Source organism: Neohortaea acidophila (assembly GCF_010093505.1).
Source record: "Neohortaea acidophila strain CBS 113389 unplaced genomic scaffold BDY17scaffold_4, whole genome shotgun sequence".
In the NCBI taxonomy this organism is placed as follows: domain Eukaryota; kingdom Fungi; phylum Ascomycota; class Dothideomycetes; order Mycosphaerellales; family Teratosphaeriaceae; genus Neohortaea; species Neohortaea acidophila.
In genome coordinates this window covers 1277886-1303253 of record NW_022985513.1, presented here as the reverse complement: position 1 = coordinate 1303253, position 25368 = coordinate 1277886, and the positions used below count along the sequence as shown (strand labels likewise).

Here is a 25368-nt window from a genome sequence, read left to right as displayed (position 1 = left end):
GGTGATTGAGTGCAAGGGTCTGGATGAAGAACATCGCGCTGCCGCCCACCTACCTACCGCCTTATTAAGAGTTCGCCTAAGAGCACAGCCGGGCTGTCATACGTCGTCCATAAGCACACGCGGTCTTCATAGCGTGTTGGGAGGCGCATGGTGGGCCCACGAGGAAGTGGGGTGGGTGTCGTAAAAAGATGAAACGGCCTGGGAAGAGGCTTTGACTGCCGTGTACGGGCGATACCAAGCTGCCCGCCGCAGCAAGTGAACGCGCACGCGGTGCGTGAGAATGCATCAGCCAGACGGGGCGAATACGTAACCCGGCGGATCTAACTGCTTTGGGGAGGGAGTATGGGATCTCCCGCAGCCGGCTGCGCGAGGACCTGCAGCTGCCAGATACGATGTCAGCTACCGTATTGGCTGAGTCCTAGTGCCGCCTTCACATCCAAGCATGGGCCTCCGAGTCGTGCAAGGTTCCTGTTGATGGTCGAGGCGATCGATTAATGCCCAAATTGCCACGCGAGATATACAGCCGCTGGCGGAGCGCGCCAAAGTTCGGTAGAAGGGCCGGGCAATACAGTATTCTGCCGGTCGCAGACAGGCATCTTTGTTTTCGTGAGTGTGCTGCCTGTCGTACGCGATTCTGTGCGCACTTGTGTGTGTGCAGGATCCGTCGGGTAAGCTTGATGCCCAAATGCAACGTCAAAGGCCGACTGTGGAGTCAGTCAGACGGGTACGACCATGGCCGATAGATTCCGGTCTAGGCCATCGGTGTTACGAAAAGTGGCCTTGTTGGTTACTCTTCGCAGATGATTCCAGGTTGGCAGCCGCTTTGCTTGACTTCTGACGTCGTCACATCAGTCCATCCTCGAAATAGACGAGTTCCTCACTCTGCCGACTCGGCTTCAGTCGACAATCGTAGTCATCATACATGGACAGCAAACCGTGCCGCCCGTCTTCGCCCTCACGGGATGTTGCAGACAAGCCGGCCTGAATCGGTCACCCACTCAACTGAAGCGATGCATGTTCAGGGGAATAGCTTGCTTCTGTTGGGGAGGCAGAGATTAGGCGTGAAAGGGCCTGTACGCGCCGCCCACTTGACGCTCGATTGCAGATCCAATGGGTTGAGATCCGCGTATGCCATGGACACCACTGTCGTAGAACATGTTAGTGTGTGTCTTCGAGGTTCGGCCGTGCTCTGACTGTGTCATACCGGGAACACTGTTACTATAAAAGTCTTGTACGTCACATTCGCTGACCGTTGTCGAACTGCATCGATCATCAGCAGGGCCAACTTTGAAGAATGGAGAAGCAGGTCAGAACGTACAAGTGCAGCGTCTCCCAAACGTCCTCCCATTCGCCGTCCATTCCGTTCGGACGGGTTCGCAGGGCCACTCGCACTGTTGTCTTGCCGGAAGAAACGTCCCACTGATCGAGCGCAGAGGCGTGGACCCTTCGCCATTCCGGGATATCCTTACAAGTCGGATGGTCTCCTTCGAACAAGGCCTCTTCGTAGCGTATTTCGGCCTCGGTGAGTCTCGCCAGAATTTCAACGTGCCATACGCCATCTTTGGCTGGTAAGCTCTTCAGACGTGCGTGGGCTTGGTGTCGGATCCTGCTGTCGCGACAAGCAGATGCAACGAACAAGAGCGGCCAGACCAGCCCATCATCCAATGAGGGAGAAAAGAGAAACCCTTCTAGATCCTCGCTGCAACACCGATAGTTGCATAGGGTGAGAATTTCTTCAAAGTGGCTCTGAAAGCCATCCAGTGCTGAAGCTTCGGCGTGCAGGCATGTCCCGGCGAGCACCCTGTTGATCTTTGCTCTGCTTCGGAGCATATCTAGACCGCGCTGCTCACGTATTGTGCGACGATGACTCATGTCTTGCATAAAGTCATAGAGCATCTGATCAAGTCGTGCAGTAGACTGCTGAAATTCTTGGGCTCGCGCGTAGACCTCGAGCGGCACGTTGCCAGGCTAGAGGGAAAGATTAAGGCATTGATCGATGTCGGGTGAGCGGTTTGAAAGAGACATACCTCGCGGAACTTGTACTTGTCGGCCTCCGTTCGGACGAAGTGCAGCAGACGGGACGTTGATGTATTCACGATATCTCGAGCATGGCTCAGATCGCGTATGGTTGTGGACTGAAGGGGCGACTCCATTTGATAGTATGGCAGACCAGGGATGCGCATGCCGAGATAAACGGAGCCCTGTACGTCCATACGCATGATCGACTGGACGATGCCTTCATCAACCTTCTTGCCGCAAGATGCTTGCCTTGCCTTGAGCAAACGGATTGCGTTTTCCAGATGAACGAGCGCGGGCAAGAACGACTGATGCAAGGCCTCGAAATGCATAAAGACCATTGAGCAGAGAAGGACGAGGTCTAGCGGGACTTGGTCTGACTCGAGGAGCCGCTGCAAACCCTGGATGGCCTTTGTATACTGCTTCATGGGGAAGCTTGTTCTGCACTCGGCGCCGATGGACAAGCCTTGCACCCGCCCTTCTCTGCGCAACAAGATCTCTTCGTGTAGTGCGCCAAGAGCATTGACGGCAAATCGGATGGTGGGCTCGCTGTGAGATACTTGGAGGACTGTACGCTCCCAGACGGCATCGTGAAAATATCCAGATATCCCTGCAACGGTCTTGCTGCGGAAGAAGTCAAAGGTTCTTCTCTCCAGAGGGTCAGAGGAGACATCCAACACCAAAGCAGCATTAATGGTAGCAGGAGGTGACTCGACTAGAGAGACCGTCTTGACCTCTCCGTAGCCATCGCATTTGCGGCCTGTACTCGTACAGCGCTTGCAGGAGGGCTTTGCTTCATCGCATTTGATGCGACGGATCCTGTTCATTTGTGTTGGTCATCTTGGAGCCGAGTACCCCAGGGCCGGGAAGGGGTGTCGATACATACTTGCACGTCAGACAACCGCTGCGAGTCTTAGGCGCATATCTTCTGCGGCCTACCGGCCGCGATGCACCCTCAGCCATGGCAGCGACGAGGAATGGGTAGCGATGCATAACCAACGGGCAATGTGGAAGTAGAATGCCAGGCCATGCTGTCCGCTATTTTGATATTCCAAGATGTCATCGCATCCGTCAGGCCGCAGTCGGCTGTGAATACGTACGAAACGATGTTCGGGTTGGACGACTGCAGCCAGTCAGCTTCTCGATTTCGAGCTGGTCCAAGCTTGTAAACGACCTGACCAATGAAGCGCAGCGATTCCTCAACCGTAAGTAAATAGGGCACTGCTTACGATACAACGAGGCATTGCGGGTGAAGTACGAAGCAGACACATCACTGAAGTGACTTCTGTACTAATAGGTATCTTTGTCGGAGCTGAGAGTTGTCCATGCCACACTGCTTGGACCTGCACAATCTCGATGAGGCCATACAAGCTGCCGATGCATCACCTGGTCTTCAAGAGGTGTCTTCGGCAGCTGGCTTCTGGTCTACCTTCTCTGTCCCATCGCCCAGCCTCTTCGCTCGATCTTCATCCTCGGCAGTCAACTGGAAAGCGCGCATTCGGCTGGTCACGCGTTCATCCAGCACGACGTCCTCTACCCAAACACTTTCTTCATGCTCCTGGCGAGGCTTGAACGTTGTCTTCCACCAGTCGCTTTCTTCATGGCGAAGGACTTCGGTTTGCTCTGCGCTCTCTCCGCCCGCATCGGCACTTGCAGAATGGTCGGCAGGAAATGTGTCGTACGGTCGATACGAAGCAAGCACTGCAGTAGCCACGTCCCGCCCGACGGAGTCGGCAAGCCGTCGACGCGTGAGAAAGCGATACAGTCGGATGGGTGTGTTGCGCATACCGAGGATGTGGGGCATGCGCACGCCAATGCTAGGGCCAATAACATCGGGGATGTTCGGGGATAGTGTGGCGGATTCATATTCGGAAGGCTGGATGTAAGGTGGTGGTTGCCGCGGCTTGGGCTTCTCTTCTTCTTCCTTCTTTTTCTCATCTTCTTTCTGTGCCTCGTCGTCCCCTGTCGCTTGGTCTTCTGTTGATAGCTCCGTGACTGGAGAAGCATCCGAGGCGTTTTGCCCCCCAAGCTCCGAGCCAGACGTGCCGGGGACTACATGTTGTACTGCGGCCTTGACGGCAGCGTCACCTAGAGATGAATGTCCAGGCGAATGAGCCGGCGCTTCTTCCTGAGCGGGCTCGTGAGACTCCGGCTGTTTAGGAGGATCGACAGGTCCAAGCCAGCCCTCGTGCAGCCCTCTCACATACTCCTTCCACGTATGTCGGCCGATGACCAAGTCGCCAGCCACCCCGTTGTACTCTGTTGTCCCATTGTTGGCTCGGATTCCATCGATAAGCAAAAGCTTCTCGGCCTCCTCTTCCGACAAAGGCTCCCCCTCGTCTCGTCTCTTGCGTTTTCTACGTATTCTCTCCGCCGTCTTGAATCGGACATCACCTTCCTTGCGCCCTTCCACTACATCCCAATCCATCGCTGCTGCAACCAGCACAGGCTTGACGTAGGTGTGGAAGTGCTCGCGTGCACTCCTCAGTCCATCCCCGGGCGGCGCTGCTAGGTAAATGGTCATCTTTCGGGGAATGGTGTGCGACGAGATGGGCTCTTGGGCTATGTGGGAGACGAGGTTGCACCACTTCTCGCGCGCGCGGCGAGTCTGCCATTTGTCGTATATGACGGCCGACGCGAAGGAGCCAGTGATGGAGAGGAAGATGAGCCAGTTCCTGGAGGGTAGTCGGAGGCGAGGTAGGCCTGTTGATAGTCAATCAGAATGTGCAAATGGAACTGCTTTGAATGGGATAGATACCCATCATGCGAAAAGCCGGGTTGCCTTGAGAAGCAGTAGCAGCAGGCTTGGCTGGTGCCGCACCCTGGCCGGCCGTGGCTGTCGATGCCTGCCCAGAGGTCGCAGGACCATTCTGGCCGACATTGGCAGCTTTTGGGTCCGACATGCTCAGCGCATGCGGAGGGCAGAGGTATGGTGTCAGGAAATGTTTCGAACAAATTGCATGCGAGGTAGGTACCTACCTGATCCGATTCGGACTAGGGCGACTTCCTACATATGGGCCGAGCCGTCCTCCGCGGACATTCTGGGCCCAAGCTCTTCGAGGCAGATGAGGCTGCATGAATACGTCAAGGAATAAACGCAACATCTCACAATAGTCTCGCAGTAGAGATTGTCATTAGGCACATTCTCACCCCGCAATCCAGTAACTAGTACACACACAATGCCGACCCAGGTGCAGCAAGGTCGGCGCCGACTCTTTCATCCTTTCCGCCAACATCTCCTCCATGTACGAGCCACATCGCCGGCACACCCTCAGCTTCATGCTCTGGGTCAACGGCAGCTTGCGAATCACATCATATTGCTGTGACTTCGCCTGCGAGTCGATTCCAAGCCAGGAAGTGTCCCTAAAGTAAAGCTTGCCCTGGTCCGCTCGCTCCATCAGCTTCGGTACCGCCGACTCGAATACGCTCTGAAGGGCCGGCCGGAGCTCTTCGGGAATGCTGGGATCACAGCAGATGGTAGATAGTTCGACGTCCCATCTCCGGCCAGCCGTGACGGCTCCCTGAGTATATGCGTCGCGAACGGCGGTGTCGACCGCAGCAAGAAAAGCCTCCATCTCTCCATACTTGAATGGCAGCGAGAGGCCCATCTCGAAGAGTTCCGTCAACTGTCGTATTTCTGTCGTCGAGCGGCCACTGGGGATGCTTTTGCTTACACCCGCCAGGAACTTGGGGAGGTACGACGCCAGGAAGCGCAAGTAGACCCTCGAAAAGGTGCAGAGAAGCATGTGCACCACCGGGTTGTCCTGCTCGGCGATGAAGTGTTCACAAATTTCGCCAATCGACTGTCCCTTTGAGCGCTTCAAATTACGCCGAATGGCCATGACACTATCCGCAACGAAGACCAGGAGGTCGGAACTCCACTGAATGATGCCTCGCAGGGAAACGAGATGCTCGGGACGCTGGAAAATGTCGGGCTTGGTGAAGACTTGGACGAGAGTTGTTGCGGCGAAACGCATGTTCAGGAATGCCCACGCGTATTTGCCGGCAAAAGTCAATTCCATGCTGCCAGGCTTGCGTCCGGTAAGGTATTGCGCGCTGATGGCTTTTGGTAAGAGTACTTCCCTGACCGCCATCTGCTGCTGACGGCTGGCATCCTGCATCGAAATGTCCAGATTGCGGCCGAGCATTTTGATGACCTCTTTCACAAACAACGACCGCATATCCGTGCCAAGGTCCAGCGGCATGAGCGCTAGCGTTTCGTCATTGGCGACATTGGTGCAGCAGAGGATGGAGTATTGTCTTGCTAGACATACCACGGCAGCCTCGAGCAGCCCACCATCCTCCATGAGTGGATGCCACGCATACCGCAATACCATTAGCTTGTGTTGCAGCTCACCATCCGCATTTACGGCGGCGAGGGCGCTACCATCTGCTGACATGGCGACATGCACATGATGCCGATCCATCAGATGCTCAAACCCAGCTTGCGGCAGGTTCGAGACCGTCCCGGGGTCAGGATATGGTTCGATGCTGGCCATGGTGACTCGGTCTCGGAAATTAATCGTAGCGTCACTGGCGACAAGAGCGAGCATGGTGTTGAAGTTTTGCGCTGTGAACGACAGCACAAGCTTTGGCGTGAAGACGTCCTCTTGTCTCCGAAGATTCGTCGAAGTGTTTTGCGGGGACGCTCCGGTACCGTTAGACTTTAGTTTGCCAAAAGCTTCGTGAAGCGAAGGCACCGCAGATTCCACATGCCATCTTGAGATGATGCTGAAGGCCTCCTCATGCTGCTGAGTGCCATCGGCTGACAGGGACGCACGCGTAAAGATGGCGAAAATGGTCGGAAATGAGAGCATGTTGGGGTCGCTCGCGTTACTCGGGATAGAGCTCACAATCCGTAGATGTGATAGTCTTGCTGCTTCGGCGTGACGTGGAAGCACGTAACTTACGACAGTCAAATGCCGGATGCTCACGGTCGGAGCGACAACCAAAGACTGGCCTCCAGTATTTGCGCTCTCTGGTGCGTTCCAGTTGATGTTAACCTTGTAGAGCTGGACACGCTCCGCTCTATCGTGAGTAACGACAAGTAGATGATCATCTTCCTCGCTCATCGCAGCGTGAGATATGAAGTCGGCGGAGGAATTTACGCCGCCGAGTCGAGCGTCCACAGCGTTCCAAACGCCTTCATTCTGATACATCAGCGTGATCTTGCCATCGCAAGCGATGAACACCAACGAATGCCGATTCTCAGCGGGATGGTGCATTCTCGGCTGACTCGGATCACTATGTCTCATAAACGTCGACCACTTGTCGCCTGTTTTTGTTGCCGGTGAAATGTTCGGAAACTTCGGGAATTGTCAATGTACGACCAAACGAATCATCCGTTCTGTCATGCTCACTCACCCGAAACTCGTTGGGCCATACGGGTAGCCAGTGCAATCCAACAACAGCATCTGAATCGGACCTGGGAAGCTCACTCTGAACTATGCTGTGAGGCGCTACTTGCATCTTTCCCAGTGCACCTGTGAGGGTGTAGATGGTAACACGGCCTAGAGTATCGACTGCGGCGAGGTCGATACCGAGGTTACTGAATTGGATGTGCTCCCACCTTGCGCCGGCTGAAGGAGCCAGCACGTCTTTGGAATCGCGCGTCAGCGACCAGGACCCAGAGTGCGAATCTCTTCGCAAGGTGTGGAATACAATTTTCCGGCCATGATCCTTGATCCGAGCAATGCTGCCAGTATTCGACCAGGCCAATTTGCTGTTCATAGTCAGTGCCAGGTAAGCGGGCAACCTGTCCGATGCGTGGCGAGAGTTCACTTACGCGCAGCACCCTCGGGTCTGCATTTCGGCGATGCGGGACACCAGTTCCGGTGCAAGAGGTTCGGTGTTGAGTGGCACTACTAGACCGTCCACGGCCAAGCCATCTGGCACGTCTCCAAACAATTCGTCGATGCTTTGATCCATTGTGGTCATGTTTGCATCAAGTAAGGCTGTCGCCGACGGGGCAGCCTCGTCCATGGCGGAGTCTTCCATCTTCGATGATCGGTCAGCCGAGAGAGATGAAGAGTCGGGTGAGATGAGTGATGTTTTCCAAGGACGCAAGATCTCAGAAGATAAAGCTTGAAAATCGCGGGCGGAATGTATAGCTTTCAGCAGCGCATGCTTTGTGCGAGCGGGCGAACAATCCAGGCTTCACAGGCGGTAAGACAACCATGCTTCCGGGCGCACGATGATCCGGCCGGCCATTGAATGCGATGATGATGGTACTCTATTGGCACCCCTGGCCAGCAGGTGGATATTGGGACATCGGAGGGTCAAAAAAGGTTTCGCTGGACTACCTACATGGAGTTCGTGTGTGGTGAGGACGGAGAAGAAAGACATGAGTAGGTCGGATTAAGGTTTGGCCTAGGAGCCTGAAGCGAGCAAAGCCGGCGGGCGGCCAAGACGGGATCAAAACAACGGCATCAACATAGGTAAAGCCCGCTTGCGGGTATTGCAAGTCAGCCTCTCTAGCCTCTCCCATTCCACCGTCCTCCACCTTTGTCGTCTACCTGTACCTCGCGCCTCTTCCCCCCCGACGACCCTTTGCCCGCGCACACGTTCGCGGAGTGTTTACTAGATCGGCCTGAACGAGGATGCGGTCGTCGTAGCGTCACAGCGCTGTCCGCCCCGTCGCACCTTCCCCGTCCGCCCCTCCACGCCTTCCCGCTCCCACCCTGGACATGGATTCCGCGCAGGCAGTCGCGGGCCCCTGCCCGGCCGATGGGGAAGGCGATTCATCCATTCTCTCCTCGCCCCCTTCCAGCCTGTTGTCTTCGCCCCTCACCACTCCCGGCAGCACTCCTTCTCCGCCCCCGGAAATGGCTCGCTTGATTGCGCATGCGCGCCCTTTTCCCTATCCTTCTCCGCCAGCCAGCCAGCAGACCACGCCCCCACCCGGAGGCATGGAATCTACCTCAGCATCCGACAAGGAAGGCCCGCCTCCCGCGAAACGGCGAAAGATATCAAAAGAGCGCAGTACGGAATATCTCGATCTCCGCGGCAGCGAGGTCCCCCCAAACCAGGATCCCGAACTCGACCAACTCCTCCGTGTATTGCACGAGCGACGCAAAATCGTCGTCATTGCCGGCGCGGGCATCTCAGTGTCGGCAGGGAGTAAGTAGCATGCCGCATCATCGGCCCAGAGCAATCTAGCTAACCGCCCATGCAGTACCTGACTTTCGATCTGCGGGCGGCCTGTTCAGAAGTCTCAAAGATGAGCACAAGCTCAAAGGCTCTGGGAAAGACCTATTCGACGCGTCGGTGTACAAAGACGACACATCCACCTCTTCCTTCCACGACATGGTCAGCTCCATGTCGCGTATGACGAAGGAGGCGGCTCCTACTCCTTTCCACCACATGCTGGCGACCATCGCGAACGAGGACCGGCTCCTCCGACTGTACTCGCAGAATGTAGACGGCATCGACACCGCTTTGGAGCCACTGAAGACGAGCGTGCCTCTGCGGAAAGACGAGGGGGGCAAGTGGCCCAAGACTGTTCAGCTGCACGGAAGCCTGGACAAGATGGTGTGCTCCAAATGCCATGAACTCTCCGACTTGAACGCCGATCTATTCTCTGGTCCCGTGCCTCCAGCCTGCCCCAACTGCGAGGAGTTTAACAGCATCCGCGTCAACCATGAGGGCAAGCGTAGCCATGGGATCGGCAGATTACGCCCGCGCATGGTCCTCTACAACGAGGGGAACCCCGACGACGCGGCGATCGGCAGCGTGACTACGGAAGATTTACGGAAAAGACCCGACGCCGTCATTGTGGCCGGGACGACTCTCAAGGTTCCGGGAGTGAAGAGAATAGTTCGCGAGATGTGCAAGACTGTACGGAACCGCCGCGGTGGAGTCGCAATCTGGATCAACACCGACCTTCCGCCCGTGGCTAAGGAATTGGAAGACTGCTTCGACATCATTGTGCAAGGGCCTTGCGATGAGGTTGCAAGACGCGCGGCCATGCGCAAATGGGATGCGCCGCGAGAGCAAGACGAGTGCTCTCAAGTCACGGAGGACGAGATGAAGAATGCGTGCGCGCGGAAAGCAGAAGTGCACCTGCCAAGATGCCAGCTCACTGCCGCCCATGTGGAAGCATTGCCCACGCAGCTGCATTTGAACAACAGCTTCAAACCGCCGCCGGTGGACAAGACGCCGAGGAAACCGCTCGCGCCACCGGAAGATTGGAGTCCGTTGGTAAGCAGGAACTCACCGGTGGTCGGCAGCATCGAGGCAGACTCCGAGAACATTACGGTCAGCAATACTGGGTTGTTGACGCCAAGCAAGCCGCCGGCAAAGATATCCTCTCTCTTATCCGACAGACTTATGCAAGTCTCGAAAACCAAAAACCCCGTTGGTCGACCGCGCAACGCCGCTACGAACGACCAAAAAGCCAAGAAGGCCAATGTCAAAGTCGTCAAAGCATCAAAACCGAAAGCAGGCGCCACGTCCAAGGTTCAGGCCGGGCCAAGACAGAATGCTCTCACGAACAGCTTCAAGCAGACCAAGGCAGCGAGCACCGTTGCAGCCGGGGGAAAGAAAGGGATGGCTTCGCCAGCAAGGACGCCGAGTAAGCTGCGGCAGACATCGAATGCTGCGTCTCATGCTCCGCACCCCATGCATCCACTGTCGCCGGAAGATGCGCGTCAAAACACGTCACCATCCACGGCTGAACTACCGGCATCCAGTCTTCTGTCGGAGAATGCGGTGCAGGGCACGAAACGCATGAACGTGTCTGACATGTTGAATTAGGCATGCATCGCTGCCGATGTAGCACACGTTTCGCAGTCGCTTTGCTCGAAGGCAAAGTGAAGGGCACATCTGGGCGCGGGATGGCTAGAGCACTTGGAACGCATCTGAAGGTAGCGCGCAGCACATTGATGATTGCATCGCTTCACACGTCTCTCCTCCACATATCGTCCGCAATGTCACGAGTGACTTGCACATGTAGTAGAATTAGCCTTGCGTGTGCCCGCGATAAGAGACACCATGCCATGCCATGCCGTGCCGTGAATGCTGCGGGGCGCAGACTTGACGAGCTTTCCCCGCGCGGCTGAGCCACACCCAACCTGCCAACCTCAGGTAACCACATTTCCTCGCACACCTGCCGGCATCCTGTTGCCTTCCCACCTTTCCATACTTTCTCCTCTCCCCCCCTCTCTCGCCGACCCTCTTGATGCCAGACTTACTCTCAGCCTCTCGTCCCTTGCCACGCCTTTAGGCATGCCTTCGTCGTCCAGGACGTCCCGAGATAAGCGATCCCGACCGGCCTCTTCCAACAACTCGCGTGCTCTCGAAAAGAGAGAAATCACAATCAACATCTACGACCTACTCCCCGTTCGTGGCGCTGACATCCCCCTTGCGGCAGCGTGCTGATCATTCTCCCAGCCTGGCAAACTCTCCTCCGTCCTCTGGACGCTCGGCGGTGGGCTGCTGCACTCGGGCGTGGTGATTGGCGATAAGGAATACGCATATGGCGGGCACGGACGCAAGGGCCTCACGGGCGTATACTGGACGAAACCGCACGTCGAACCCCCGGGCGGAACATGGCGCTGCAGCCTGCTCCACGGCTTCACCTTCCGCAGCGACACGGAGATTGCCGCCCTGATCAAAGAGGTGTCGGAGGAGTTCCAGGGGACAAGCTATAACCTCTTGACGAACAACTGCAATCACTTCACGAACACGCTGTGCGAGAGGTTGACCAACAAACCGGCGCCGGCGTGGTTGAATCGAGCGGCGGCCATCGGCCTCGCCCTGCCGTGCGTTGTGCCGAAGGAGTGGTGCAGCCCGCCAGACTTCGAGACGGCCGAGGGAGAGCTATTGGACGAGGATGAACCGGACGGCGAGGACGCGGCGATGCTAGCAGGGGAGCAGAGAAGGAGGGAGAGGGAGAGGGACACGCCGCCTCCGCGCTTGGTGAATGTAAAGGACAGTAGTGGGAGGGACATGCCGCCTGCTGAACGCGCGCCGTTACCGCACTCTCGAAGCTTTGGCTGAACGACGCTCGCGAGTCTCTCCACACTGGTGTACGTTGCCAGCTTCAAACGCCGATCAAGATGTCCTCACACAAGGGGTGGACATTCTGCTCTTCTGATAGAAGATCGACAAATGCTCTTGAGCACAAGCGAATGCAGTGGATGCTCCCCGAGGTCGTGGTCGGACTCCCAACTTGGATTTGGAGGGTAAAAGCCTGCTTCTGGTTGTGGATCCCGTGAACTCGTATGACAGCGAAGTAAGAAGACCGCGGACCTGAGGGTCTCGGAGTGATTGAGAGCCCTTGGAGATGATTTGGGTGGAGCGAGGTGGGCTGTGGATGACCCGCGATGATAAACGATTGAATGCTCCGACAGACTGCAGTGTACTATATGATTGTGTTATCGTTCTCACCAGCAAGGCAATCTCCGTCTCCTCGTTGCGTCCAGCGGAGCCTTGGTTGATGCCTGAGCTTGTGGTGGGATCCCAAATTTGATGCCTCAGGTCTGTCCCTTACCTCACCTTTTGTCGTCTTCCTCCCTCTACATCTAACAACTACCAACACATGAGCGTGCGGATGTCGTCTTCACTCGACCTGGCATGGGACACTTTTCCCTAGGAGGGGGAGTGGACCCTCAGCCACGCCGTGAGTCTCGCCACCGTGCCCATGGCGCCGAGCCTCCAATCCCGATACCTTAAGAAGGATGTTTTTGCGAACGCATACAAGCCGCTCAAGCCCGTCCTCTTCTCCGAGTCCACATCGGCACGACCGTCCATGCTCGTGCCTAACATTCGCGCGCTGTCATGGTCTCCGACGGGTTCTATGATCGCCACGTGCACCGCGGCGCAGATTCGAATCTGGAATCCCGACCGAGCCAATGTGAAAAGCAGCACCGAGATCCGCAACGGGCATAACGCCAGCTTTGCCGGCTCACCAGGCGGAAATGTCGCGACGGTCGAGAAGGTGGCCTTTTGTCCCACCATGGATCACGTGCTGGGAAGTACTGGGGGCGATGGCGGAGTGAGATTGTGGGATGTGCGAGTGCCTGGCGGGGCTGCTGGAGGTGGGAAGGGCACCGCACTCGCCGATTTCAAGGCCGGTGAGCCGGGACGCGACCCAGCACTCTTCTTCACCTGGCATCCGAATGGGCATGAGATGCTGGTAGGGACAAAGGAAGATGTCGTGTACTCCGTGGACGCCCGACGCATGAGCAGCTTCGACGCAGAACCTAACCCGCAATGGTCGCTGGATGGCACGCTCCTCACACCCTTTCCCGACCAAAAGACTTCGACTCACTACTACGGCATGTCTTTCTCGAACTCGGGCCGCCACGTCTTCGCGACCACTGCGGAAGGCCCGGTCAAGATTCTGGACTACCCGAGCATGTCCATCTTGCACACCCTATCGGCACATTCGGGCACCACGTACAGTGTGCAGCAGTCGCCGCGCGGGGACTGGTTGGCGGTGGGGGGGCAGGACAGCTTGATCACAATATGGGACACTTACGACTGGCATTGCGCTCACATGCTTGTCGGCCACGGCAGTCCTGTGCGCGATCTCAGCTTCAGCTTCGATGGCACTTACCTCATCACGGGCAGCGGGCAGGATGCCAGGGAGGGCACGTCGGGGATGGAGGTCTACCACGTCGACACGGGCGATGTGGCGCACGTCGTTGACACTGTCAACCCCGTTTCTGTTTCGGCGTGGCATCCGCTGCGGTACTGGATTGCGTATGCAGGCGACGCTGGAGGCTTGAAGATTGTGGGTGTGGGTAGCAACGTCTAGATATGGATTGATGCGGTCTGCGGCCATTTCGTTCTGAGACACACGGGGCGCTTTCACCGCACCTTTGCCACTGTCAGGAGGCAGTCAATCAGCTTGTCTCTAAGGTCGAGGAGGCGAAAGTTCTGCACTACGCAAAACGGGCATCCGATTGAGAATGATGGATTTGGGGGGGATGGCTGCGAGCGATAAAATGACGACAGCGCTACACGCAAATCATGGTCGATTGAATCAGCATCTACAAATTCACAAGGCCCATTGGCCACCTGCGACATTGCCCTCCCAGCGTATACATTGTCGAAGCCTCAAACGCCCGAACGCTATCACAGAAGCTCAAATCATCGTAACAATCCGTAATGGCAGCTGCCAACCCTCCACGCTTCTTATCGGAATTCCATTGCACTCATGCACCCGCCGTTCGGCACATGATCCAGCTCAAGCTGCTGATACTTCTCGCTCTTGGCGTGGAAATAGATGCCCAGCACGTTGCCCGTGCGTTGGTTGAAGCAGATGTAGTAGAACCCTTCAAAGCTCGCCCCGCTAATGCTCTTGACTCGATGGTCGGGAACCAGGAAGTATTCCTTCCATCGCATGAACAGGTGTTCGCGTTCCAAGTAATTTTGGAGGGTGAAGGTGGAGGAGGCTTTGGCGTCCTTGGCCAGCGGCACCCAGGCATTGAAGCGCGCCCAGTGTTGAAAGTCGATCTTCTCGGACGAGTTCCACGAGGGATGCTGAGTTTTGAAGGGGTATTTGGGGCCGATAATCTCCCCTTCGAAGAACGTGGTCAAAGTTGGGTGGTCGTCCGTGAGACCTATGCAGGACATGCAAGTCAGCGCGAGCCGAAAGGGTACACGAGGGAGAGATACCTTGGATGCGCAGATATCCGCACAGCGTAGACTCCGACAGATCGACATCTTTGATTTCGACCTGCACAACGTACTCTTGCCGGTCGGACTTCTGTTTTCCTTCAAATTTGCTCCCGGGATGTAAGTAGGATGAGGTAGAGTTTGGGGATGGCTGTGGATGGAAGCGTCAGCGCTGCTGCGAACTGCTCAGTCGCATTGCATTGTATTGGACTCACCTTCAGTCGAGTCCGCGAAGGGTACAAGGCGTAGCTTGCCGCTTCATCGCTTGTGCCACCCAACGCTGTGCTTGCCAGTGATTGCGCCAGCCGCATATCAGGATCCTGGCTTACTTCCGGCGACCCAACAGGGCTTGGCGAGTCTGCGACAATCTTTGCATCTCCCCCTTGGCCGGTTGTTTCTTCACGTGGCGTGGTCTCGACGGCTGCGTCAGGCCGCACCTCCGGTGCCTCATCCGTGCCCGGACGAATGGCGTCCACGCCCTCTGGTAACCTCAGCGAAGAGTTGGGGACCGGACTGTCGATTCTCGTTTCGCGCGGCGCATGCGCCTCTCGCGTTTCTTCGGGGGGACAAGAGGAGAAGAGGAGGTGCGATAAGGAGGGGACCGTGTGGGCCGCAAGCGGTGCGACCTCATCCTCGGTGGGCATGTTGTGGTGCGGAGACTGCGCGCGTGACTAAGAGAAGCAGTGCCGTGGGACAAGCATTACCACCGGCGCCAGTCGAGAGAGATGGACGGGCGTGCGCGGTTCGAATGCAAGCGTCGATTCACATCAATGGAGGCACAGAAGAGAGAGATGGAGTGGACGGGTGTGCAGGAATGACGTTCCGAAGGTCCTTCAGCCCTTTGGCCTCTCGCATCTCATCATCGCCTTGCCCCGGACTCTGCCGAACTCTAACCTTGATCCCATTTCTTGGCATCCAATGCGATAGGCAACGCGGTTTGCCTGCTTGCCTTGACCCGCCCTGGCAGAACCCATCCTCCCCATGTCTGTTCTGAGCGCCCGTCCAGCGCACACCACTGCGACTGTCCTTGCGTTGGCCGCACTCGGCCATTGTAGTCACTCCTCACACTGGCTGCGCTCATGCTCGGCCAATTCAGATTGGTTTGATCTGGACTGTGGTCAGCAAAAGAGAACATCGGAATCAAGAATGATTGCATGTGTCCGTATCTGCCATCCATACCTTGAAGTGCAGCGAGATGAGTGAGAAGACCAGGGCCTTGAGATCTTGTACCAGATAGTAGAACACCCGTAGGCCTTCTGGGTCTTCAGACTCGTTGACATCGACCAAAGATCCGATCTTGGCAGTCTGCGCAGGGTCAGAACGGCTCAATTACGCGTGTCATTTTGCTGGAGACGAGACAAGCATACCTCGAACGAGATGTGTTCGCTGCCTAGCCGAATCTCCAGCTCCTGCCGGCCGTCTTTGTTCTTCTGCGGCCATTTCGTGTCGTCTTCCCTGTGACGATTGTGAGTAGAAATTCCTATCAGCTGAAGAAGCGAAATCCTACTTCATGATCTCGCTCTCCTTGATGATGCGCTTGATCTCTTGGATCATAAGAGAGCTTACACACACTACATCATGGTCAGCACCTTCACTTTCCAATAAGTGGAGTAGACAGGCAACTTACTCTCCTTTCGGATCAGTGAGTCGTTGCGGTAGTTGGAGTTATTGGCATATCGTGCTGTCGCTGATCGCCCATCCCCAACCACCCGAAAATCGAACTCTACGCAGCGTCAATACGAATGCTTCAACCCACAAAGGCCGCGAGTACCAACCGAGGAATTCATGCCCAAAGCGACCGGAATGACCTGAGCTGTATTCCTGTATCAGCAGATGCCTTTACTTGTCCGAAGATGAGAAGAGCAGAAAGAATGCGACGTGCAGTGTAGGACGAAGTTCTGGCTGCCAGATGGGATCGGTAGCACTCACTAATATCGGAGATAGAACGGCTCTCCTGATGCCGCCATGATTGATTCTTAGTGGCGAGTGGGTGTGATTGTGTGAGAAGGTGTTCGCCCTGTGAAGATGTCGTTCGCTTGTCCAAAAACGGGAGACGGATTGCCAAGACCGCGTCTGTCGTCGCTCCCAAATTCTAACTTTCAACTGCCACCTGGTCCGACTGCTGTAGACGCAATTCCCCTGGAACCCTCTCGACCACAACGCATTCCATTGAAGCACGCTCCTTCGCTTTCCCTCTCCGCTCCTTTCCCTCCTCCGCCTTGTGCTCGTCCAAATACGTCTCACACGCCGCGTCCAGAGGGAATACGACCGTTCACGCATCAGTCAGGAGGGCAGGGCAAGGCAAAGAAGCGGGTACCACAATCATACCGCCGGCGAGAAGGACCGGCCGATCATCTACGACATCTGGGAACGCGCTTTAGCAGCATCTGCCCACCATGGCGACCTTTCTCGAAAATGCGTACAGCTTGGTGCATCAAGACAATGCCGCCGACCAGCCCTCCCTCCAAGACCTTCGGAACCAGCTCGAGAAGGGAACAGATGAGTCGAAGATCGAGACAATGAAGCGCATCTTGACCGTCATGCTCAATGGGGATCCCATGCCGAGTCTGCTCATGCACATCATCCGCTTCATCATGCCGAGTAAGAGCAAGCCGCTGAAGAAGTTGCTATACCTCTACTACGAAATCTGCCCCAAGCTCGACTCCAATGGCAAGATGAAGCAAGAAATGATCCTAGTGTGGTAGGTCATATGCGGTCCACACATGCCTGAGCCAGCTTGAAACTGACCGTTCCTCGCAGTAATGGAATTCGCATGGATCTCCAACACGCCAACGAATACATTCGCGGAAACACCCTTCGATTCATATGCAAACTACGTGAGCCCGAACTCATCGAGCATCTCCTCGCCCCGACCCGCGCTTGCCTCGAGCACCGACATTCTTACGTACGGAAGAATGCGGTCTTCGCCATTGCCTCCATCTACCAACTCTCCGAATCCCTCGTCCCCGACGGCCCCGAGCTTATTCAGAACTTCCTAGAGTCCGAGTCTGACAACACTTGCAAACGAAATGCATTCGCCGCATTGCTGAGCATCAGTCATGAGAAGGCGTTGGAGTTCCTAAGTGGCGTGTTCGAGGGTATACCGAATGCGAGCGAATTGCTACAGCTCGTGGAATTGGAGTTCATCCGCAAGGATGCTGTGCAGAATCAGCAGAACAAGGCACGCTATCTGCGTTTGATCTTCGACCTGTTGGAGGCGAAAGAGTCCACCGTGGTCTACGAAGCCGCATCATCCCTGACAAGCTTAACAAACAACCCCGTCGCCGTCAAAGCAGCCGCTGGCAAATTCATCGAACTCGCCATCAAGGAGTCCGACAATAACGTCAAGCTCATCGTTCTGGAGAAGGTCAACCAACTACGAAAAGCCAACTACGGCATCCTGGACGATTTGACCATGGAGATTCTGCGAGTACTTTCGAGCCCGGATCTCGACGTGCGAAGGAAGTCTCTTGAACTCGCAATGGACATGGTGAGCAGCAAGAACGTCGAGGAAGTCGTGATGCTACTCAAGAAAGAGCTTGCAAAGACCGTGGACGAGCAGTACGAGAAGAACAACGAATACCGCTCCTTACTCATCCACTCCATCCATCAATGCGCGATCAAATTCTCCGAAATCGCGCAGAGTGTCGTTGGGCTGCTCATGGATTTCATCGCGGACTTTAACAACGCCTCCGCCGTGGACGTGATCACCTTCGTCAAAGAGGTCGTCGAGCGCTTCCCGAAAATGCGCGGATCCATCATCGAAAGGCTTGTCGGCACTTTGAGCGAAGTGCGAGCAGGCAAGGTGTACAGAGGTAGCCTGTGGATCGTGGGAGAATACTCGCTAGAGGAAAAGGACATTCAGGGAGCATGGAAGCGCATCCGGGCATCCCTCGGCGAGATCCCTATAGTAGCCTCGGAGGCGAGATTACTCGAGGAGCAGCCGGATGGCGAACTCCCGCTGAACGAACAAGTCAACGGGCACGCGCGAACTCCATCGACGCATGCGGCTCCCAAGCGTGTACTTGCAGACGGTACTTATGCCACAGAGAGCGCTCTCACCAGCCAGGCGTCGGCCAAGGCGAAGCTGGACGCCGTCAAAGCAGCACAGAAGCCGCCTCTTCGGCAACTGATCCTGGACGGCGACTTCTATCTCGCAACCGTGCTGTCGTCGACGCTGACGAAGCTGGTAATGCGACACGCCGAGATATCCAATGACTCCGCCCGGACAAATGCACTCCGCGCTGAGGCCATGTTGATTATGATCTCCATCATTCGCGCCGGACAGAGCCAGTTTGTCAAGCAGCCGATCGACGAAGACTCGGTAGATCGGATCATGGCGTGTGTCCGGTCGCTTGCCGAGTTTTCGCAGAAGAAAGACCTCGAAACGGCCTTCTTGGATGATACTCGACAGGCCTTCCGAGACATGATGCATGTCGAGGAGAAGAAGCGAGCCGAAAAGGACGCCATGCTGAAGGCCAAGAGCGCAATCCAGGTCGACGATATGTTCTCCATTCGCCAGCTCACGAAGAAGAATGCCACGGACGGCGAAGGAGACATGGAAATGGACCTTGAGAAAGCTACCGGCGGCGATGCGACGACGGAGGACCTCTCGAGCAAGCTCAACCGCGTCGTCCAGCTGACCGGCTTCTCAGACCCCGTGTATGCGGAGGCTTACGTCCAAGTGCACCAGTTCGACATCATCCTCGACGTGCTACTGGTGAATCAAACGCGCGACACACTGCAAAACCTGTCCGTCGAATTTGCCACGCTCGGCGATCTAAAGGTCGTCGAGCGGCCGACCACACAAAACCTGGGTGGTCTGGATTTCCTGAATGTGCAAGCGACAATCAAGGTCAGCAGTACAGACACTGGGGTCATCTTCGGCAACGTGGTGTACGATGGTGCGTCGAGCACCGAGTCCAACGTCGTCATTCTCAATGATGTGCACGTCGATATCATGGACTACATCCAGCCCGCCCATTGTTCGGAGACGCAGTTCCGCACCATGTGGACGGAGTTTGAATGGGAGAACAAGGTAAATATCAACACCAAGATGCCGGAAGGCAAGGGATTACGGGAGTTCTTGCAGAGCTTGATGAAGGTAACGAACATGTCCTGCCTCACGCCCGAGGCGAGCTTGGAGGGCGAATGCCAGTTTTTGAGCGCAAACTTGTATGCTCGGAGTGTTTTCGGTAAGATTCCTTGCCCCATACATGCCTGGGTTAAAGCGAGAGTGAAGACTAACATTGCACAGGCGAGGATGCATTGGCGAATTTGAGCGTGGAAAAGGAAGGGGAGAACGGGCTTGTCACGGGATTCATGAGAATACGAAGTCGATCGCAGGGCCTGGCCTTGAGTCTGGGCAGCTTGAAGGGCCTGACCAAGATTGGAGAATTGGCGTGAGGGATCAGAGCCGTGGAGATGGGTGTATTTGCAATGAGCAGGATGCCGTTGGCTTCGCCTGGCTAGCGCTGATGGTATAGAGCATACGGCCGGCTCGCTCAGGCCATCATCCCGAAGTGGGGAATGTCATACGTGCGAGCGAAGATGCAATGGGATGGAGCTAGCAGTGCTTCAATCAAAAGCCAATAAGTAGGTATGATCTATAGAATAGCCAATTTGCACAAGTCTGGTCTTCGCATGTGTCGATGAGGCCGTTCCGTGGCTGGTGGTCCGTGGCGCTTCTCACTAGAAAGTCAAATCCAACCAGTCAACTTCACCCGACATCTGGCCGACTGCACACAATCTTCGCGATCGACTAGAATTGCAGCCAGCCCAATCACACCGGTGCACAAGAATGGCAGGACCACCGAAAAAGAAGCAGAGACGAGAGGAGAAGCCCGACGGCGAGTTGCCACAGAAGAAATACTATCGCCAGCGAGCCCATGCCAATCCCTTCTCCGATCATGACTTGACATAGTATGTCTTTTCCATTCAACGCACAACTGTAAGGAAAGTGGCAATACTGATTTCACATCAAGTCCGGAATCACCAGAGGCCATGGACTGGTCTCTGCACTATCCAGCGTTTGCCAACACTTCCAAGGGCAACGATACGACCGAGTCAGACACCGCGCAAAATGGACAGTCCACTCAATCTCGCATGACCCAACAAGTCGAAATAGCAGACATCGGCTGCGGCTACGGCGGTCTCCTTTTCGCGCTGTCCCCGAGATTTCCAAACACCCTCATCCTCGGCCTCGAGATCCGCACGGCAGTCACCGAGTACGTGCAGGAGAAGATCAAAGCCTTGCGCGGGCAGCAATCCTCCTCAACCTCATCGACCACCCCAGGAGACGAACAAGTAGCCCCTCCCAGCACAGCCCCAGCAGCAGCACCGACATACACCAACATCTCCTGCCTGCGCGCCAACACGATGAAGTTCCTGCCCAACTTCTTCCGCCGCGCCCAGCTGGCCGCCATCTTCCTCTGCTTCCCCGACCCGCACTTCAAGGCGCGCAAGCACAAGGCGCGCATCGTCAGCGCCGGCCTCGTCTCCGAATACGCCTTTGTGCTGCGTCCGGGTGGGAAGGTGTACACCATTACCGACGTGGCGGACCTGCACGCGTGGATGGTGGAGCACTTGGAGGCGCACGCGAGTTTTGAGCGGGTGGGCGAGGCGGAGGTGGAGGGGGATGAGTGTGTGGAGGTGATGAGGAGGGAGACGGAGGAGGGGAAGAAGGTGGAGAGGAATGGTGGGAGCAAGTTTGTCGCTGTCTTTCGACGGTTGGAGGATCCGGAATGGCCTTGAATGGGTCACTTCTCGGTCGTTCCCAGCCCTTGCCCTCTGATCATGCTTCAGGGTGTCATCACTGCGACCACGGTAATCATCGATGCGCGAAATGAGAGAGAAGAAGGTTGTGTATAGTAGCATTTGCCAATCGTATTCAGAGAGTGCAACGTAAAGCTACAGAGGGCTCTATGCCTAAATACACCCAGAGCCCCACAACCAAGAATCCAATGTCATGATCATTAACGATGTTCGTCCACTCCTCAGGTGAAGAAGCCAATAGTCTCGCAAGACTCCGTCATATGCCAAACACCTCCATGGACATAAGTACCGCACTCGCCTCGTCTCCGGAACGCTCCGCGCGTGATAATCGCCAAGACTGGCTAGATTGTCCGCTCACTTTTGGCTCGCACAAGGGTCTCCATCCAAGAAAAACAACAATAAAAGTAGCAGACATGAAAAGGGGCGTCGATCGGTCGTGTGGCGTGTCATGAAAGCGTCAATCATCGAAATGATGACGATGGTTTTGTGTCGTCCCAGCCAATATGGCAGGGCCAAGGTGTTGGGTAGAATAGAGGGATTCGATCAGGCGGTAACGGACACATGATCCTCACAAGGTGACAGCGGCGCCGCTGCTGCTCGCGGGACTGGTGGAATGGAGCGAGTCTTTTGCGTCAGACTTGACCCTCTTCCTGTCGTCGGCCTTCTTCTCCTCGTAGTGTTCGGGCCCGGTGTGGGCGAACGCATAGTTCTTCGGCACGGTGTCGGTTGGGCCTCGCCGTGGAGTGGAGCCTCGCTTCACCGAATCTGGTGGAGAGTACTGGTGGACAAAGAAATCGGCCGACGCTGCCTTCGGTGCGGAGCCTTGACTGCTCGGCGAGTCTGATACAGAAGCTGCGAACGGATATGCGATCTGTGGCGGGGTGTGCATGGATTGAGGCGGAGTCGGGCCATAGGCTTGCTGTTCCGGAGCATATTGGAACTGATTGGGGAAATACAACGTGACGTCGCCCGCAGCATTAACCATGGGTACACCGTTGGCGAAATCCATCGGCAATCCTGGTGCAGATGTAGGGACGTTGCCGTGCTGCGTAGGTACAAACGCGACGCTGGACATTTGGAACTGCTGATCCGGCATGGCAGCGTCGGCGAATGGCTGAGACAGCGGACCGGCATGCGCAAATTGTTGGAAAGGTGCTGGCGGGTGCATCTGCTGTTGCGAAGCTTGTGGCACGGAGAACATGTTCGATGAGAAGCACGTTTGGCCCGCAGGCGCGGACTGTGGCGGAGTATTCTCCAAACCGATGCTGCCGTTGAACCGTGACTGTGCATTGGAGCGCTGGTACATCGGGGTGTGAGGTGGAGACGATACGTCCTGCGCGGGTACGGTAGATGCAGAGCGATAGCTGTGCGCATGCTCGGCATCGGTTTCAGCAATACTGGCTTGCCGACTCACGTTCGACTGCCACTGAAGGAACTGGCCCGGAGCTTCCACTGATGAGGTGTCCTTCGGCGACAGCGGCGTCGGGGGCGCCAAGCTGCCGTGAGACTGGCTAGAAACGTGGCGCAGGAGATGCGGCGAGTTCATGGCATCTGCAAAATTCTGATGCATGGGCGAACGCTGCGCGGAACCCGGGGTGGACTTCATGACCCGGCCGGGGGCGACAGCACCCATAAAGGTGGAGGACTTGATGCGGCGCAGACCGGCGGCCGCGGCAGAGTTGACTTGCGGAGGTTGCGCATGGCTCAGTGTCGCGGACTGCACCGCACCACTATGAGACTGGCTGCGCAGAGCTGCGGCGCCCAGCGCAGCCGGTCTTGGGGCCCTCTGGCGGCGGGCGGCGATGTTTGCGGGCGGCGCAGGAGACTTGAACGTGGGATTCTGGGGTTGTGGTGGGGTCTGTAGGCCGACAGTACTCATGGATTGTGCGAGTAAAGACGCCGAGGAGCCCCGGCGGACGAAAGTGTCGTCAGACCACGCAGAGAGCGGCTCATGCATGGGCTGTTGCGGCGACACACGGGCCTGTGCTTGAGTGCGGATCTGTCGGAACTCTTCGGCTTGCTGCGTGGAATCCACGGGAATCGATTGACCAGGCTGCCATTGCGAGGTGACCATCGCCGCGGGCGCATGCTGCAGTTGCATTTGATTGATGGCAGCCTCCTGGATGGAAGAGCTTCTGCTACCGGACCAGTCGGAACTGTTCGCAGACATGTTCGGTCGGGTTTGCATGGCGGTCGAGGAGGGGAAATGCGGCAATGACTCGGCCGAAAGGTTGGAGGGGACGGTGGAGTCGTAGCTGGTCATGGGAGCACCGATGGGGTAGCCATAGACGCCTTGGCCTGCTGACTTGAAGTCGTTGCTGGGGAACATGGCGTTCATCGCGCCCTGATCTCCCCCGAAATTCATCTCAAACTCTTGCCAGTTGCCCAAACTGTCCACCATGCCACCACTTCGCTCCATGGCATCGAACTGCTCCTGGGTGAGGGTGCGCCGGTTGAACTCTTCCTGGCTGCCACTAAACACGGCTGGAGCAAAGTGCGCGTTGGGAATGTAGGCGTTCATTGTCGCGTCCGTAGCAGAGCCGTTGAGGAACGGAGCAGTGTGGGGAGGCACGATGGCGGAGGCGTTCGGAGGATGGGAGATGCCCAAGGCGTTGGCTGGCGAAAGCTCCGCTGACCACTGCTGCATCATGGCATGGTATTGCGACGCCGTGTCCACGTAGGTTGGCGACGTCTCGCTGTCGGAGGAAGACTGGTTCTGGCCGTTGTAGAGGTTGAGCGCGCCTTGTTGCTTTTTCGCATCCTGTTTCAGCTTCGCGCGGCGGTTTTGAAACCAATTCTACGGGCTAGGGTCAGCGGGGCTAGAGTGGCGTTCAGACGGGGGGAGCGTCACTTACGTTGACCTTGTCCAGCGTCACGCCGAGGGTGGCGGCGAAGCCTTTCTTGGTGACAGTGTTGGGCTTGTGCTGTTTTTGGAAATGCGCCTCGAGGATATCATGTTGCTCTTTGGTCAGGCGCGGTTTGATGTCGCACGAGATGGTGGAGGAGAAGGTGGGATTGAGGTAGGCGGGGTTGGCGGGATCGGTAGAATATGGGGCGGCCATGTGGGCAAAGTGGTGGACAGGGTGGGCGGTGGTGTCGGGATGACCGTCGTCGGCCGTGTCATGAGCGCCAGCACGACCGGCGGAGAAGTCGATGAACTCCATCCGGGCCTGGCGCCACGCCCGCTTTCCAAATTGATGCTCGAGTAGGGTGTGGAGATGTCAGACGATGGGTCGAGCTTCGAGTCCTCAGTGGCAGCGAGAGTGGAGGGATAGGAGGGCGGTAGGGAATGCGCGGGTTCCTGCAGTGCTGAAGAGTGAAGTCGGCTCGCTCGTGGCGTGGAGCAGGCACAACGTGGACGGGAATCGCGGAAAAAAATGGGAGAGGGGATCAGCGAGTGACTGTGAATTATACAGAGCGCGGCATAAACGAAAGAACCAGATCACCGACGGTGCTGGAGGGCCTGCGAGGGGGGAGAGAGAAAGCGAGAGGGCGTGGGTGGTGGTGGGAGAAGAGAGGGAGAGGGAAAGGGCAGCAGCGACGGACGGGGATCAGGCGACGCCAGGCCAGATGGGAAGGAGCAGGATGCGGGCGGGATGGGTGGGTGAGAGAGCGAGAGGAGAGCACGGCAGCGCAGCGCAAGGTACGTACTGCGTGCACCACAGGATGCAGCACACGAGTGCCAAGTCTGACGCCGCGGGATCGAAACAACGCCGTAAGTGCTCAGGTATGCCCGCACCGGCCCACGCTTCCTCGTGCCGCGCCCGCTTCAGCCCGCTTCAGCCCGCTTCGCACGGCATCGTCATTGGACAGCCGTAGCGCGCTTTCCCCCACCCGAGTCGTGTCGAGCGAGTGGCGTCTAAAAATAAAATGCCGCTTGCCGAGCTGATGTGCATCACAAGGGACACCGAAATGCCTCATACATATGGGTGGAGAGGGACTCCCACTCTGCCC

General features: G+C 56.6%; 11 protein-coding genes across 11 annotated transcripts; 5 read left to right on the top strand and 6 right to left on the bottom strand.

The window, feature by feature from the left end:
- Positions 1 to 880: 880 nt before the first annotated feature.
- BDY17DRAFT_128204 (uncharacterized protein) lies at positions 881 to 3237 on the bottom strand. Its single transcript, XM_033729382.1, has 6 exons — positions 3196 to 3237; positions 2903 to 3139; positions 2028 to 2835; positions 1319 to 1968; positions 1205 to 1260; positions 881 to 1143 (listed from the first exon to the last, which is right to left on the bottom strand). Exons 2-6 carry the CDS (start codon positions 3007 to 3009, stop codon positions 1019 to 1021), a joined length of 1746 nt encoding a protein of 581 aa, XP_033590996.1. The 5' UTR covers positions 3010 to 3139; positions 3196 to 3237; the 3' UTR covers positions 881 to 1018.
- Positions 3100 to 4948, bottom strand: BDY17DRAFT_345197 (mitochondrial import inner membrane translocase subunit Tim54). Its single transcript, XM_033738075.1, has 3 exons — positions 4775 to 4948; positions 3196 to 4719; positions 3100 to 3139 (listed from the first exon to the last, which is right to left on the bottom strand). Exons 1-2 carry the CDS (start codon positions 4917 to 4919, stop codon positions 3410 to 3412), a joined length of 1455 nt encoding a protein of 484 aa, XP_033590995.1. The 5' UTR covers positions 4920 to 4948; the 3' UTR covers positions 3100 to 3139; positions 3196 to 3409.
- Positions 4949 to 5162: 214 nt separating this feature from the next.
- BDY17DRAFT_323277 (mediator complex, subunit Med16) lies at positions 5163 to 8013 on the bottom strand (the record flags this gene model as incomplete). The annotated part of the gene is made up of 3 exons (XM_033736981.1): positions 5163 to 7322; positions 7381 to 7738; positions 7802 to 8013. The coding sequence occupies 3 exons, from the start codon at positions 8011 to 8013 to the stop codon at positions 5163 to 5165; spliced, it is 2730 nt and encodes a 909-aa protein (XP_033590994.1).
- An 827-nt stretch (positions 8014 to 8840) lies between these two features.
- BDY17DRAFT_316301 (DHS-like NAD/FAD-binding domain-containing protein) lies at positions 8841 to 10138 on the top strand (the record flags this gene model as incomplete). Its single annotated transcript, XM_033736000.1, has 3 exons — positions 8841 to 9135; positions 9191 to 10052; positions 10093 to 10138. The coding sequence occupies 3 exons, from the start codon at positions 8841 to 8843 to the stop codon at positions 10136 to 10138; spliced, it is 1203 nt and encodes a 400-aa protein (XP_033590993.1).
- A 1103-nt stretch (positions 10139 to 11241) lies between these two features.
- On the top strand, positions 11242 to 12015 carry BDY17DRAFT_309663 (PPPDE putative peptidase domain-containing protein; the record flags this gene model as incomplete). Its single annotated transcript, XM_033735358.1, has 2 exons — positions 11242 to 11355; positions 11407 to 12015. 2 exons carry the CDS (start codon positions 11242 to 11244, stop codon positions 12013 to 12015), a joined length of 723 nt encoding a protein of 240 aa, XP_033590992.1.
- Positions 12016 to 12766: 751 nt separating this feature from the next.
- Positions 12767 to 13777, top strand: BDY17DRAFT_248946 (WD40-repeat-containing domain protein; the record flags this gene model as incomplete). The annotated part of the gene is made up of 1 exon (XM_033730942.1): positions 12767 to 13777. The coding sequence occupies one exon, from the start codon at positions 12767 to 12769 to the stop codon at positions 13775 to 13777; it is 1011 nt and encodes a 336-aa protein (XP_033590991.1).
- A 271-nt stretch (positions 13778 to 14048) lies between these two features.
- BDY17DRAFT_295606 (vacuolar import and degradation protein-domain-containing protein) lies at positions 14049 to 15446 on the bottom strand. The gene is made up of 3 exons (XM_033733327.1): positions 14856 to 15446; positions 14641 to 14791; positions 14049 to 14585 (listed from the first exon to the last, which is right to left on the bottom strand). Exons 1-3 carry the CDS (start codon positions 15282 to 15284, stop codon positions 14158 to 14160), a joined length of 1008 nt encoding a protein of 335 aa, XP_033590990.1. The 5' UTR covers positions 15285 to 15446; the 3' UTR covers positions 14049 to 14157.
- BDY17DRAFT_295603 (Mago nashi protein) lies at positions 15447 to 16652 on the bottom strand. Its single transcript, XM_033733326.1, has 7 exons — positions 16570 to 16652; positions 16416 to 16453; positions 16268 to 16363; positions 16148 to 16211; positions 16008 to 16095; positions 15820 to 15945; positions 15447 to 15747 (listed from the first exon to the last, which is right to left on the bottom strand). The coding sequence occupies exons 1-7, from the start codon at positions 16605 to 16607 to the stop codon at positions 15733 to 15735; spliced, it is 465 nt and encodes a 154-aa protein (XP_033590989.1). The 5' UTR covers positions 16608 to 16652; the 3' UTR covers positions 15447 to 15732.
- A 92-nt stretch (positions 16653 to 16744) lies between these two features.
- Positions 16745 to 20286, top strand: BDY17DRAFT_338868 (adaptin N terminal region-domain-containing protein). The gene is made up of 3 exons (XM_033737964.1): positions 16745 to 17341; positions 17401 to 19835; positions 19898 to 20286. The coding sequence occupies exons 1-3, from the start codon at positions 17037 to 17039 to the stop codon at positions 20044 to 20046; spliced, it is 2889 nt and encodes a 962-aa protein (XP_033590988.1). The 5' UTR covers positions 16745 to 17036; the 3' UTR covers positions 20047 to 20286.
- Positions 20287 to 20357: 71 nt separating this feature from the next.
- Positions 20358 to 21502, top strand: BDY17DRAFT_295600 (uncharacterized protein). The gene is made up of 2 exons (XM_033733325.1): positions 20358 to 20562; positions 20625 to 21502. The coding sequence occupies exons 1-2, from the start codon at positions 20441 to 20443 to the stop codon at positions 21391 to 21393; spliced, it is 891 nt and encodes a 296-aa protein (XP_033590987.1). The 5' UTR covers positions 20358 to 20440; the 3' UTR covers positions 21394 to 21502.
- On the bottom strand, positions 21503 to 25009 carry BDY17DRAFT_295597 (uncharacterized protein). Its single transcript, XM_033733324.1, has 2 exons — positions 24270 to 25009; positions 21503 to 24211 (listed from the first exon to the last, which is right to left on the bottom strand). Exons 1-2 carry the CDS (start codon positions 24576 to 24578, stop codon positions 21983 to 21985), a joined length of 2538 nt encoding a protein of 845 aa, XP_033590986.1. The 5' UTR covers positions 24579 to 25009; the 3' UTR covers positions 21503 to 21982.
- Between the last annotated feature and the right edge of the window lie 359 nt (positions 25010 to 25368).